The sequence below is a fragment of the Cydia splendana genome, chromosome 25, assembly GCF_910591565.1.
Source record: "Cydia splendana chromosome 25, ilCydSple1.2, whole genome shotgun sequence".
In the NCBI taxonomy this organism is placed as follows: Eukaryota; Metazoa; Arthropoda; class Insecta; order Lepidoptera; family Tortricidae; genus Cydia; species Cydia splendana.
In genome coordinates, this window is record NC_085984.1 from 3430473 (window position 1) to 3445023 (window position 14551).

The 14551-nt window shown below is 38.1% G+C and overlaps 1 protein-coding gene across 1 annotated transcript; it reads right to left on the reverse strand.

The window, feature by feature from the left end:
* Window positions 1–1683: 1683 nt before the first annotated feature.
* On the reverse strand, window positions 1684–13944 carry LOC134802716 (putative ATP-dependent RNA helicase TDRD12). Its single transcript, XM_063775361.1, has 3 exons — window positions 13613–13944; window positions 6219–6991; window positions 1684–6056 (listed from the first exon to the last, which is right to left on the reverse strand). Exons 1-3 carry the CDS (start codon window positions 13870–13872, stop codon window positions 1687–1689), a joined length of 5403 nt encoding a protein of 1800 aa, XP_063631431.1. The 5' UTR covers window positions 13873–13944; the 3' UTR covers window positions 1684–1686.
* Between the last annotated feature and the right edge of the window lie 607 nt (window positions 13945–14551).

The window sequence follows — 14551 nt, forward strand, 5'->3', positions numbered from 1 at the left end:
ATAATAATATACTCCGCCTGGTACTCCATTCCGAGATTCGCGTATGACCTAACTGACACGCGCCTACGTCATCATGCTGTTTACAGGTTCTCAAACTTTGAAATGTGGGAGAATTTTAACCAACGGTGAAAATTATTTTAACGGCATTAATTTTAAGTTATTCATGTAGAATTAAAATTTAAGTATTCTTTTGTTTCACAGTTATCTGTCTGTCCGGGGGTACATACGGTAGACTTTGCTGTCAAGTCAGTTGAGTTTGATTTTTCTACACTATCAATCTGTAATGTAGGTATCGCGTCTGGTTTTAATCTCGTTACTGCCCTTGGCGATTCATTCATTACAATGTACTGCAATGGCTTGATATAATCAGAACTTGTGAAATGTTCTGAACAAACTCTGCCTGTAAAACAAATGAATACATGAAATAAGCATCAAAAGAATATCGGTTTGGTGCACTTAGGGGGGCTGCTTGCAAGCAAACATAGAACATAAAATTTTATCATTAATAGTAATTATTGTCGATAATTACGTATACATACCATTTTTACATGTTGTTTTCAGTCCACAATAGCGAAGCCATTCATTGGCTACGGATTCATTATTCGGAAACGAATAAAATCTGATTATACTGCCCTTTTTACTCCTACTCTTACAGTTCCGCATAGAACAGCCAACCATTTTCGTAACAAAACATTAATTACCAAGCTTACGACGTGAAAAGTTTGGAAAACTCTGCGACTGCTGACACTGAGCGAGAAGGAAATAACAATTAACACGCGTTCGACAAGGATGACGGTCAGGGCATGAAGTTATCTAGATCCGAATTGTCAAATGTGCACAGCGCTATCCTGTGTTGCCAGTAGTATAAACAGAATTACCCGAAAGTCTGAAATTTCTTTCGTGAATCGGAAGATATTGCTAACGAGTAATTAAAAATGACGTGTTATTGTAAAATTTAAGCTAAAATACATATAAATGAAAATTATAAAATTATAAAGAAATATTTTAACTTATTAACCATAGGTATAATGTACCCATGTAACATGTTATGTTGAAATAAAGTGGCAATGTTATTGTGACGTAGGCCCGTGTCACTCTGAGAATGGAAGACCATGTTTTATTAGACCATGTTACCAAGGTTCCAAGTACGATTTTTTTTACGATAAGCAATTGAAATTTGGGTATAAATGGATTTATTATACAATTTCCATTCTGATATTTGACTCCCCGTTCCATAAATACTTAACGATACTTTTGCCTAAATTGTTAGTCGAAAGTACCCTCAAAAACTACTATAAAAATGTATACTTAGTCATGTTTTTAAAAATACACATGCATTTTACTTACCTCGTATTCGAAATGAAAAGTAGAGTGTTTAACTCGGGTGAAAGGCATCATTCCAGCCTCGGACTATTGGCGCTCTCGTTGCGTTCGAGCGCCAAACTACCTCGGCAGAAATGAGTGCATCTTCATCCCTTGGTTAACAATCTACTATAAAACCCGCGAAATCGCCAAATCTTCCGCCGGCGCGCTATCTTTTCTTTCCAATATCCTTGCTTTAAGCCCTCTCTTAACTGATGATTGGTAAACCTAATTGCTATATAATACATACGGTATTATTAATACATACGGTTGTTATTTTAAGGTAATTAAGTATACATTACATTTACACCTACCACCTACCGTCTAACTAGGATAGTTAAAATTCACATCATCACAAAACGAATCGCTATCCGAATCATCACGATAATTATTTTCTATAACTTTGGCAATAGAGTCGTCTAATGCATCCTCCTCTTCTGACGATGTGTCTATGGAATCATGATCATAGACAATCCATTTAGTTAAAGAAGTTTCCTTGGTCAAAGTCAACCAGTTTTTATGCATAACCTTGATAAGTTTAACAAGTATATACTGTCCTTTGTAAGCATGTGTTGATTTATTCTTATCAACTATCCCATATAAATTTATCTTGAAATTGTAAATTGTGTCATATATATCTGCTGAGAACTGTAATTCTCTTTCTTGTATTTTCAATTCATAAGTTTCTGCCCCTACTAACATTATTTTTACTGTCACTGTTGTTTTATTTTGCCTCCACAGTAATTTCGCTTTTCTCCCTTCGTTTGCTACTTTTATTAATTCTGATTTCTCAGTTACACTTGCGCTCTCAGAAGTAGATAGATCGTCAGAGTCTAATTCTTTTATTTGTGGCTTTTTCACGACTTCAAATTCACTTGTAATTGAATCATTGTCAATTTTGTTGGAACTCGCTATTGAAGAGGTATCCGATTTTATTTTAGGCATTTCTAGGGATTTCGCGTCAGGTTTAAAAGTATTAACGATGTCATCAGGCATGTTGACGCTCCACCTATCGCTGTCTGTGTCACTGTCTTCTACTAAAGGCACAGATCTGATAGGCTCATTAGAAAGCCTAGCTGATTTATCGTATGCATCATTACTCCAGTCATCTTCATCATTAGGTTCAACACCTTTTTCGGGCCTTTTGAAATTAATGTTATTGAGTATCTCAATTTCATCATCATCTGGAGCAGCCAAATTCAGGTTGATCATTTGTGTGTTGTATACAACGTCACTATCATTGTTAGTGTCTATTAATGCTACTGCATATTTGTTTCCGCCGGTAAACTTCGCTTTGTCAGTCGAGTAGTATTGGACATAAAGTCCTTTCAAGTCTTGGTCATCTTCGACGTCGCATCGGTCGCAAAGCCAGTTGGTGCTAAAGTCCGTCCATGCGTCGCCCACAGGTTTGACACCCAGAAGTCTGCATTCGATCGCTTGGAAAGGTAAGCGAAGCACAAATTTATCAGGGATTTCCGTCAAATCCTTTAAAGGCACTTCCCTCCAGTCTCCATAATCGACGAAAAAGCATTTCGCTTTATTACCCTCAATGCAGTCAACTCGAGCTCGCTCGTAGAATTTATTGTCCGGAAATTTCGCTAAAACCACGTCTTTCTCTTTAACCTCTTTCAGTGGTTCGGGATTACCTTCTGTGTACTTCTTGATATCTTTACAGAGGGAATCCATGGTGTCTTTAAATTTGACCAAACGGACGAAGAACGTGCTCGGATCAACTGCTGATGTAAAATAGACCAACGACAGGTCTTCGCGATTTAAATGCGCCCATTGTACTTTGGGCGGTTCTTTTACTGGCTTTAAGTCCTCAACTTGTTCAAAATCTGTGTTCTCCGTAGTTATATCTTCCTCGGCGAATAGACGGCTCTTTATTTTCTTTATATGATCAGGGAACACTTCAGAATGCGTTGACAATAATTCCTTGAAGTTGTTTTTGACCACGACCTCATTCATGGATGTTAATTCTTGACACACATCTATGTTGTCGACGAATATTCGGTTGCCAACCGTCAGGACAACTTTGCCTCTCATATACAAGCTTTCATTGTTTTCCAAGCCTTTCTTGATATGGTTTTTAGCCAGTTCCGAGAACGTTATATCCTTGTCTTTTGGCAGAACACCTGCCAAGCTCACTTCAGCTACATACGTTTCAACATTCCTAAATTCTTTCGGTAGATGGTACAGGTAAATATCCCGCGTAGTTTCCAATTTTTCTTCATCAATGAGTTTTATTAATACATGGTTTGGTAGACCGTTTCTGTATTTATTTATGATATCGACGACTTGACATCTTACGTAAAAGTCTTGGTTTATTGCCACTGCGCAGACATCACCGATCTTTGGAACGCCGAGAAGTTTCTTATTACTTTCCTGGCTAAAGTATGTCCCCATCTTGAAGGAGAGCGTACTGTAGGTTTGTGGATACTTTTTGGTGCCTCCTTTCTTTATGTTTGTTAGTAAACGAACTGAATACGTAACTGCAGTCTGGTAGTGCAGAATCCTAAAAGTGATTACACCGTCAGTTGGCATCCATTCTTTGGATTCATCGTGAATTTCCGAACTCGTATGTCTTTCTCTGCAATACCAGAAGTCTGGGCAATCCCCCAAAGCCAGCAGATTTCCACAGATAGGCACGAGATTAGCGGCTTTAACCATGTCCTTTTTGGTCAAAATCTCTTTGCAGATGACGTCCAAATCTCGAGGGAATTCTTTTGTGCATCGTTTGATGAAGTTGCAGATTTTCGGAAGCTGTTCTGCGTTACTTTCTTCGATAATGATTCTTATAGCCACACTCTCGTTTTCGTCTTTAAATATAGAAGGATAATAATCGTTTAGCACAGAGAAGCGCTTGCAGAACCTAGAGAACAGTTCTGGCATGGAATAATGAACCAGGTTGTGAGCATCTGTGATATTCATATGGCTCAAATTCCCATCGCAACACACAAGAATGGGACCAATTGTAGGGTCGGCATATTGGTCCCATGTTATATTAAAATTCCTCAGATCTTCAACCGTCATTTCATTATTGCAAGCGTACACCATTGCATGCTTTTCTTTTAAAACCTTTTCTAGTTCAATAACTTCTTCATCTGTTCGACATACTACAACGGTTTTCTTCTTTTTGTCCATTTTTTGCACAAACTCCAGCACTTTTGCAACTTTGTTTTCAGGCTTTACAAAGTCAACGGTAGTGTTGGCTTTGGAATAAAGCACACATTCTTGGAAGGCACCTATGCAAACTACTGTGTTTGGTGCTTTTTTCGCAAGTGGTTCCATAAAATCACACCACACTCTCGAGGCCAAAATGTACTGGACTTTCACTTCTTTGTTGACTCTTGCTTTCAGCATGTGCTTAATTTTAGACAAAGCTATTTTTATTTCACTTTTATAGACCTCTTCTAGCCTCTCGCAATCGTCGAGTACGAAAGTGGTCAAACGACGCAGATCTATACCAAAATCGGTTTGTAGCAGCAATCTGACTAGAACGCAGGGCGTGCAAATGAAAAGATTGCATCCATTTAACAAAGATGTGGTGATTTTCAACAAGTCCATGCCAGCATAGCAGGAGAAAATCGTTTCTTTAGTACCGAGAAGCATCCTACACTTATATTCAATATCAGAGACGGATTGGGCAGTGGCAGCCACTATTATACAAGTAGGCCCGACACTGTTCACAATATCGTTATCAAAATCCGATATAAGTCGGCATATTGATGGTAAATATCCCATGGTTTTTCCACACGCTTGTGGTCCAATGAGGAAGGTACTGAACCCTCTGAGGACACTTATCCACGACACAGATTGCATGGTCATGGCTTGGTCAATATTCATATTTCTAAGCACATTATGCTCATGAGCATTAAACGGTATATCACTTAACGCAACCAAAGGCTCAATTCGAGAATTGTTTTTAGTATGGACCATGAGTACAGGTTTAACTAATTTATCTACAAACACAGACAGATTTGGGTCCACATTTTGAAATGGGTTGACATTATTTTTCTTGGCAACTAAATCAACAGTCTTATCATCTTTTTTTTCGGCAATTTCAGCATTAGCTTTGAGACTAGCGGTATATTTTTCGATGAGTTCATTCACTTCATCATCATCAGAGTCCTTGCTTGTTGTGTTAGTTGAACTGCCTTCATTTTTTTTTACCCCTCCCGAACTGCTTGTGGTATTTGATGATGAACTATTTTTCTTCATTATTTTTGCAATATTAAGCCTCCTTTGAAGGAGCTTGGACGTTAATGTACTACCATCACTTGAGGAAACATCAGACCTGGCTTTTTCTTCATTATTCCGCTCTGTTACACCTTTAAGTTCGCCTTTGCCACTATCATTGTATTTGGCAAAATTATTTTGTTTTTCTGTACCTTCAGATTTGCTCTCATTTAAATCATTGTATGTTTTCAAAACATCTTTATTTGTGATAGTGATGTTAACACCAGAGTCGACCTCACCATACATGTCATCTTTGGGCTTCATCATATTAGTGTAATCTTTGGGTTTCATTACATTAGTGTCTTCTTTGTCAACTTTATATGTTTCTATAGCACTTTCTTGTTGGATCGGTACAATTTTGAGGGCGAGTTTGGACTTGTTGACGCCGGGCGGGCTGTATGCTATTCGCATGTGTGTTTTCACGTCATATTCAGGTGGTTTATTTGCTGATGATTCTGTAAGAAGAATTATTTGTTATAAAGCTATTTGGTTATTATTTAAAGACAAAAATCATTAACTGAGTTTATTCATTTTGGACTTCCATATCTGTCAAATATTATGACCCAAGATTGCTTATGAGTATTCTACAAACAAATATTAAAAATTATATAACTTACTGTACTTCTTATTCTTGAAATTCCTTCTTGGCTGGAAACTCTCGATGCTCTCGTTTTCTTTTGTCATAGAGCCGTCATCCGGTAATGCTGCCATTCTTGACTCAGTAACATTCATCTGATATCCATGACTGTTCTGACTATAACTACCTTTTGAATCATTATAGTCATCATAAGCTTTACTATTTGCAGGCTTGGCATCATTAAAGTCATCATAAGCTTTATTATTCTCAGGCTTTGTATCATTAAAGGCGTCATATTTAGCAACATTAGTTTTAGCACTTAATTTCTTCAGTTTGTCAAGACGTGAAGAAGAGTTACTTTCAGATGTTTTGGCCTTTTTAGTGGCTCTACCTTGAGGTTCATCATCAAGATCTTTACACAGTTCTAAATCTTTAAACTTCCTGTCTAAGACATTCAAAATGTCTTTGTTAGTCACATTTTTCTTCAGTCTGCTGTTATGCTTGTTCAAGTTTTCTGTAGTTAGTGCTTCTAGCTTTTTAGCAACTTGGTATACTTCAGTTTGTTTCTTGAATGAGACAACAGATTCATAATCTTTTAATTTACTAGTGATAACTTTCATCACTTCGTCCGTTTCTGTTTTCGTTAGTTTTGTCTGAATGAGCCCTGAACTGAGTTGTTGGTGGAAAGCAGCTTCATCATATAGAGCAGTTTCTGCTTTTCTGAGATAGCTGGAGAGTTTCCTTTTCCTACCATCTTGTTTCTCTATAAGAAGCTCGCCGTATTTGTGTATATTTGTATCGAAGATTGAGGTTCTGAAAATAAAGAGTTGCATTATAAATTTACATTATTTAGCTATTTATTTCCGATCCTTGGGTACAATGGTTATTAAATTGATATTATATATATTTTTTTGTAAACAACATAATGTCCCACAGTTCGGTGTGCCTTTTGGCATAGGCCTCCTCCAACCTTCTCCACTGTACTCTGTCTTCTGCAATTCTGGTCCAGTAAACAAAAAAAAGTCTGGACCATATTAAAAAATAAAATAAAAGTTCATCCATCCATCTGGCGGTGTGATGTAACAAAAAACAAAGAAGAGTAAGAAATGAAAATGATCTACATCTTTCTCAACCTGGTCTCTCCAGCGGTACTTATGGCTACCGCATTGATATGGATACACTTCCGCGCCCTGCATAAAGACTGGTTGGTTGTTAAGTCAGGTCAGGGAAGTAAATATGAAGCAAATTATCCAGATCTATTTCTGTATCTATAAGTATTTAATTAAAAATAAACAAACAATTTTTACATTTTCGGGTAGTTGTAACATTTTTTAGTTAACCAACCAAATACAAAACCCTGGATCTACCACTGATCGATCTGACTGTAACCTACATTATTTGATCATGTAATGTTTTCATCTATGTCGGACGACAAGCTGAAGTTGTCGATGGAAACTAGAAAATAGTAATATATATAATTGTATAGTGAAAAATAAGTTACGGTTTAAGTTACGGTTACGGTTACTTACGGTTAGTTAAGGTTTTAAGTAGATATAATATAATAGAGTATTAATGTTACAATTAGCTTCAGTAATAAAGGCTATTTTTAGGGTTCCGTACCCAAAGGGTAAAACGGGACCCTATTACTAACACTTCGCTGTCCGTCCGTCCGTCCGTCCGTCCGTCCGTCCGTCCGTCCGTCCGTCCGTCCGTCCGTCCGTCCGTCTGTCACCAGGCTGTATCTCACGAACCGTGATAGCTAGACAGTTGAAATTTTCACAGATGATGTATTTCTGTTGCCGCTATAACAACAAATACTAAAAACAGAATAAAATAAAGATTTAAATGGGGCTCCCATACAACAAACGTGATTTTTGACCAAAGTTAAGCAACGTCGGGAGTGGTCAGTATTTGGATGGGTGACCGTTTTTTTTTTGCTTTTTTTTTGTTTTTTTTTTGCATTATGGTACGGAACCCTTCGTGCGCGAGTCCGACTCGCACTTGCCCGGTTTTTATTTTATTTAATGTTTTCATCTACCCTCAACTGGCTTAAGGAGTCATTTGAGGATAGATTCTGTTTACTTTTATTTAAATACCTAAAGATAAAGAGTATAACACATTCAGTCTGTTAAAAGCTTTTCAATTAAAGGAAATATTTATTTACTTTTAAGATATCTTAATATCTTATAGTATAACTAAGCACCACACACGACAATGATACCAAAATATATATCTCTCTCTGTCTAGTACCTACATTGTGAGAGAACCCTCCCTGTGCCGCAGCTGAGAGCCTGAGCAGTTTTAACATTTCGGATAGGTGGAAAGCGGAATGGTCTGCTTCCGAAACCCTGAATAGCCTTATATCTGATCCGACTAAAAAACCTACAGGATTAAACCTTCCTCGAAAAATCTGGTGCCGCCTGAACAGGCTGAGAACTAGACATGGCTGCTGCAATTCAGCCACACACAAATGGGGATGGACGGCATCCCCACTGCGGAGAGGAAGAGCAGACCACTGAACATATCTTTCAACACTGCCCACTCCACTCATATCCTGGGCCTGCTGAGGACCTGAACACCATAACGCCTGACTTGGTTGCTTGGCTTGGCAACCTCAAAGCTACACTTTGATTGCCCTTAATGTACATAATTGCCATACAATTAGGAGGAGGAGGGAGGAGGAATGAGGAGGAGGAGCAGGAGGAGGAGGAGGAGGAGGGAGGAGCGCTGGTGGCCTAGCGGTAAGAGCGTGCGACTTTCAATCCGGAGGGCGCAGGTTCAAACCCCGGTTCGTACCAATGAGTTTTTCGGAAGTTATGTACGAAATATTATTTCATATTTGCCAGTCGCTTTTCGGTGAAGGAAAACATCGTGAGGAAACCAGACTAATCCCAATAAGACCTAGTTTCCCCTCTGGGTTGGAAGGTCAGATGGCAGTCGCTTTCGTAAAAACTAGTGCCTACATCAAATCATGGGATTAGTTGTCAAGCGGGCCCCAGGCTCTCATGAGCCGTGGCAAAAATGCCGGGATAACGCGAGGAAGAAGAATTGCCATACAATTAAATAAAATTGTGAGAGACAAAATAGAGAGCTATAACATCTAGGTATCTTAAGATGCCTTGCTATCATAATATACCAAATATTTTAAGATAAGATATCGTAATATACCATTAGTACATTGTAGGAGAGGACGGAAAACCGCTAAAAGATGAACGAGTGAGTTTGAGGGCCGACACGTTAGTGGAGGCCCTCAAATAATACAAGTCCATCTTTAGCGTTTCCGGCCGAGGCATTACATAGTGCTTTTCACGACTACTGCGAGGAAATAAGAAAACATTTGCATAACTATAAGTACCTACTAGCCCGCGATTTCTCTGGTAGCAAATTACTAGCCACTGCCTGTGCTGTCTCTTGAATTTCGGTAGGCGTCAGCGTAAGAATATCATTTTCTTCATTAGAAGAACTCATAGATACATGTTTCTTGTATTTTTTAGTCAAACACAATTTACACTATCCAATTCAATGAGTATTATCCGATCCCGCCTTTTTTACTTTTTTATCACTTTTAAGAGGCGTTTTCCTGTTGTTTGCTTCAAACCGACTCTAAACTTAGAAGCGTTTTTGCTAAAAAACCACAAATAGCTACAAAAGTAAAAAACGCCTTAAGCGTGAATCAAATGAACTGACTGAAAGAATGAATGGTTTTGACTTTTCTTTTTTTTTTAAACAAGAAATTGGTCCTATAAATAACCTAATTTTATTTTTGAAGGAAAAGCAGGGTGACCACTCTTTACTATAACCAAAATTCCCTGACTTTTCCCGGTTTTCCAGGCGTTTTTTCAAGATTTTCCCTGACCATAATCTTAAATGTAATAAATATAAAATATATAATTGGAATACATTTTTGAGTTTTTGCAGAATCTGAGTAGCTCAGTTGGTAAGAGCAAAAGCATAGACGGAAGTCGTGGGTGTGAACCAACGTCAGGTGACGTTTTTGTACTGTTTCATCGTAATTTGCTATCACAGTTCATACAACAGTTCATACAATTACCCTATATAATTAATTAATTACGTTTTGCGTATTATGGTACAAAAGCGACGAATTGAGAAACCTAATTTTTTGAAGTCGGTTAAAAATCTTGGGTATAACTGAAACAAAACTACTAGTGTCCGACCGAAACATGTTTTTTTGTCGAAACCGAAAATTTTGTAAACTTGTTAAAATCGTGGAAAAAATGTCATAAAACCGCTTTTATACACAAATTAAGGGGCTTTCAACACCCAATGTCCTTGAAATTGATGTTACTTAATATTTAAGCAGTTTATTAAGAAAAACTATTTGTTTTAATAAAGCAAAATAAAAAAGAAGTTAAAATTCATTATATTTAAAAGACCGTGGTCATACTCGATACATGATTGGACGAAATAGCCCAATAAAAAATAATAGGGAGTACTTATTACTGCAATGTTCTGCCGCCAGAGAGCAGCACTAGTGCACATACTAAACCATAAGAGTAACTTATACATACAAGGCCTTAAACAATTTTTTGATATAAAATAATAACAAAATCTATTACAACTTGGTAATCTGTTTTTCCAATAACGCAGCTTCTTTGGCAGCTCCTTCGAGACTTTTTCGCCTTTTTGTTTCTAGTTCTCTGACCATTTCCGCAGCTTTTCTTTTTTCTGCTCTGATTTTCGCCTCTGGACTTAAATTTTCCATCTTATTGTGTAGCTCCTCCGTGTACAAGGATTGAGCATTACGAGCCGCGTGGATCATTTTATTTTTTTCAATATTTATTTTGTCTATACCGCCGTGGTAGGATATAGCGTTACCTATTATTAACCTATTTAGCGGCAGACGTACGACCCCAATTTCATAGAAAACCGCAAATCGATGTACAGGTTAGCCGTTTGGCACACGCATACTATAGTTCGTTTTTTTTAGCATTAGAAATAAGGTAAACAATCATGATGTGTCTTTTAATTGAAAAACACATTTTAAAAATAAGTTACGGCAAATATGTAACAATTATGAATCTAATACGATAATTTATGTTCTTCTGCTTTCATAAGTATTAAATTTTGATTTTTATAAAGCGTTTTTCAATTAAAAGACTTGTCAAAATCGCTTACCTTCTTGCAAGTTCTTTCTAATTCTAAAAAAAACGTACTATAGAGATCAAAATTAAATGTTTGACCCGCAGTTCCTAAAAAAATTTTCATAGGAGAAGCCCAAACTTGGTATGTTTTGAAAACTATTTTTGTTTTAATAAAAAAAAAAATTGGCCAAGTGCGAGTCGGACTCGCACACGAAGGGACGGAACCCTTTACTCGTATCTATAAAAACGGTCACCCAACCAAGTACTGACCCCGCCCGACGTTCCTTAACTTCGGTCAAAAATCACGTTTGTTGTATGGGAGCCCCACTTAAATCTTTATTTTATTCCGTTTTTAGGGTAAATCTTTACTTTATGGACCGTCGAATTTTGGGGTGGGGAGGGGGGGGAGGGGGTTGGGGGGGAGAGGGCTACCCCCCAGTCCAACCCCTATGGCGCGGAACCCCATGGTTATGGAGATATCCATGGTTAAAGTTTGTATGGAATTATGTACTATGAAATAAGGGATTACAGCAAAATTTTGGGAGACGGGGTGCGGCGTGAGGGGGGGCGCTGAGGGGCGGTGAAGCTGTTAGATCTGGGTTAGCTCCGGCGCTGCGGAAGAGCAGCCCTTCCGCCCTCGCGTGACAAAGCACGCTCACTACACTCGGCTCCGCAGCTTCGCCTTACTGGCTGCCCTCCCTCCGCGCCTCCGTTTTTGGAATTGCTCTCTAGGGGTAGGACAGACAAGACCACGTGGATAGTGGGGTGCTCTGATTCGGTTTTAAGTGACCTTGACATTTTGGGTACCTTGAGATTCTGGTGACCAAAGATTTTGGTGACCTTGAGATTCTAGTGACCAAAGATTTTGGTGACCTTGAGATTTTGGTGACCATAAGATTTCGTGACCTGAGATGTTGTGTGACCTTGAGGATGGTGGTGTGGTATAAAAGGTAATATAAATTAACACAAAACGGCACCTATCAACATCTGCTATCACATTTCTCCTTTATTTCATAGTAATTTCATACAAACTTTAACCATGGATATCTCCATAACCATGGGGTTCCGCGCCATGGGGGTTGGACTGGGGGGTAGCCCTTTGCACCCTCTACCCCCCCATTCCCAACACACCCTCCAAATCGACGGTCCATAAAGTAAAGATTAGCCAGCTTTTTCATATGATACCAAGCCCCGATGCAAATGTGCGTCCACCATCATACAACTTTGTTCCTAGGCCACACCCCCTGGTAATGAATGCGTTAAACTAATTATAGTAGATATATAATGTTTGCAGATGGTAAAATTAATATTTTATTTTTATTTTATTATGTACATACAGAGACAATTTTTATTCCCTGACCTCCATTAAATTTCCCTGACAATTCCCTGACTTTTCCATGACCAGCGAAATTCCCTGACTTTTCCCGGTTTTCCCGGTTTTCCAGAAAGTGGCAACCCTGAAAAGGTTGCGCCAAAAAAGACCTTTTATTGATTTTTATGTTTTAAATTATACTCATTGCTGTAGCGAACCGTCACCAATGACAGATGATGATAACAATGAAACATTGTAGTAGTGGTGGTTCAGGTGCTACAGCTATTGCCTATTTTCCAGCTTGGTTTTAGACCATCTTTTGCCGCATTTCCGAACAGTGGCATGAAAAATATATTATATTATGGCTTTGTGTATGGACTCTGCAAAATAGTATGTAAAATATATTGTAAGATGCCTTGCTATATCTTTTGGTATACTTATTATTGCTCGGTTTATTATGGGCTTTAGTAAGATCTTTTCTTTCTATATTTTCACATATCTCTGTCTCCTAGGACACATATTCGTTTTGCAAGTCCTGACAAGTTCAGTGCAAAGTTTTTGAATTAACATTTTTATGTTAAACATTTATTCATGCCACATGAGATCAAAGGCTAAGTTATGATCAACTATATCAGTATTGAATTCCAGTTTAAGAGGAGTCTTTATTCAATATTTTTAAATACTTTCCTATTTTCTCATAGGAAGAAACTTGCAACAAGTAGTACCTTCTAAAATGTCATACACCCGTTCCCAGGGCCCCCATCCTCAGGGGGCCTCGAAGGACAGACAGTAACAGTATATTTGATTACCCATAATGATAATAAATGTTAGTTTGATTCGCTTTCTTTACTTTCCAAAAAGGCCCCTAATTCTTGTGCCCAAGGGCCCCAGCATAGTTTAAGACGGCCCTGCATACACGTTTCTCCTACTTTATAGTCTCAGAGATAACCTCAGTACAGTCAAAACCGATCAAATTACTACTACGTATCAAACAGGAAAAATATAAAGTTAAAAAGTTACCTGCGGTGTATATAAATTGGCTGAAACGACACTGCCGTAGCTTCCATGAATACTTTCATCATAACATAGGTCGCCGCCTGCATCCAGGTGTTGCTGCGCTTCGTCTCTATCTCTTGAGTATCCAGCATAAGTTCCTTATCCAGAGGAACGACACCGTAAACACCAATTTGCTCCATGGTGTCGGTCGACGGGTTACGAACCCAAATTAAATGAGGATTTAAATAGTGGACGACTTCCACAAGATAGCAATCAGGCTCCATGGTTGTGGAGATGATCCTACAGATAATTTAGGTCCACAAAAACATTTATTTGCAAACTATCGGCAATGAAAACGCAATGCAATCTGCAAAGCGAAGCAGTCCGTTCCGTTCGTGTGCGTTTTCTTTTCAAAGAAAAACATAGACGTTCCAAGTCGCCAGTGTTGCCAGGGCTCTGGAGTCATAAGTTACGTTTCGTTTCCCTAAAAGTCACGTTTTTGCTGCTCAAGTCACATTTTTATATTATTGTAAAAAAAAAAAAAAAAAAGTTGAGTTTTTGCGAATAGTCTATTTTGACAGACGGGTAACTACGGAACTCTACACTGAGCATGGTCCGACATGCTCTAAGCCGGTTTTTTTTTATCTCTTATTTAACTTTAACAGCCTGTAGCTCCTAAAGTATTGATCACAGAGTAAAAATGAACATAACCAAATTTGTAGAAATTATTGTGATAAAACTTTTGTCTGAAGTAATTACAAATGCTATTCGTACAGATATTCAAGATATGAGGTTAAAAGAAATGAATCATACACAAAAAAAAAACTACTACTATCAAACTAAATGACACCGTCATGTCAAGGTAACAAGTCTCATCTTGCCACGACTATTATAATAAACATAATGGTGGATGTAACGTCAAGGTGTCAGTGCAAGTGTCAACTTGGGTGCGTTCACCGCGTT

What these genes read in the sequence shown, in the direction of transcription:
- LOC134802716 (XM_063775361.1), bottom strand. Translation starts at nt 13,872, where the DNA reads ATGGAGCCTGATTGCTATCTTGTGGAAGTCGTCCACTATTTAAATCCT. An exon ending in CCAATTTATATACACCGCAG is followed by an intron (nt 6,992 to 13,612) that starts GTAACTTTTTAA and finishes CTTTATTTTCAG; the next exon opens with AACCTCAATCTTCGATACAA. An exon ending in TTTCAAGAATAAGAAGTACA is followed by an intron (nt 6,057 to 6,218) that starts GTAAGTTATATA and finishes TTCTTCTTACAG; the next exon opens with AATCATCAGCAAATAAACCA.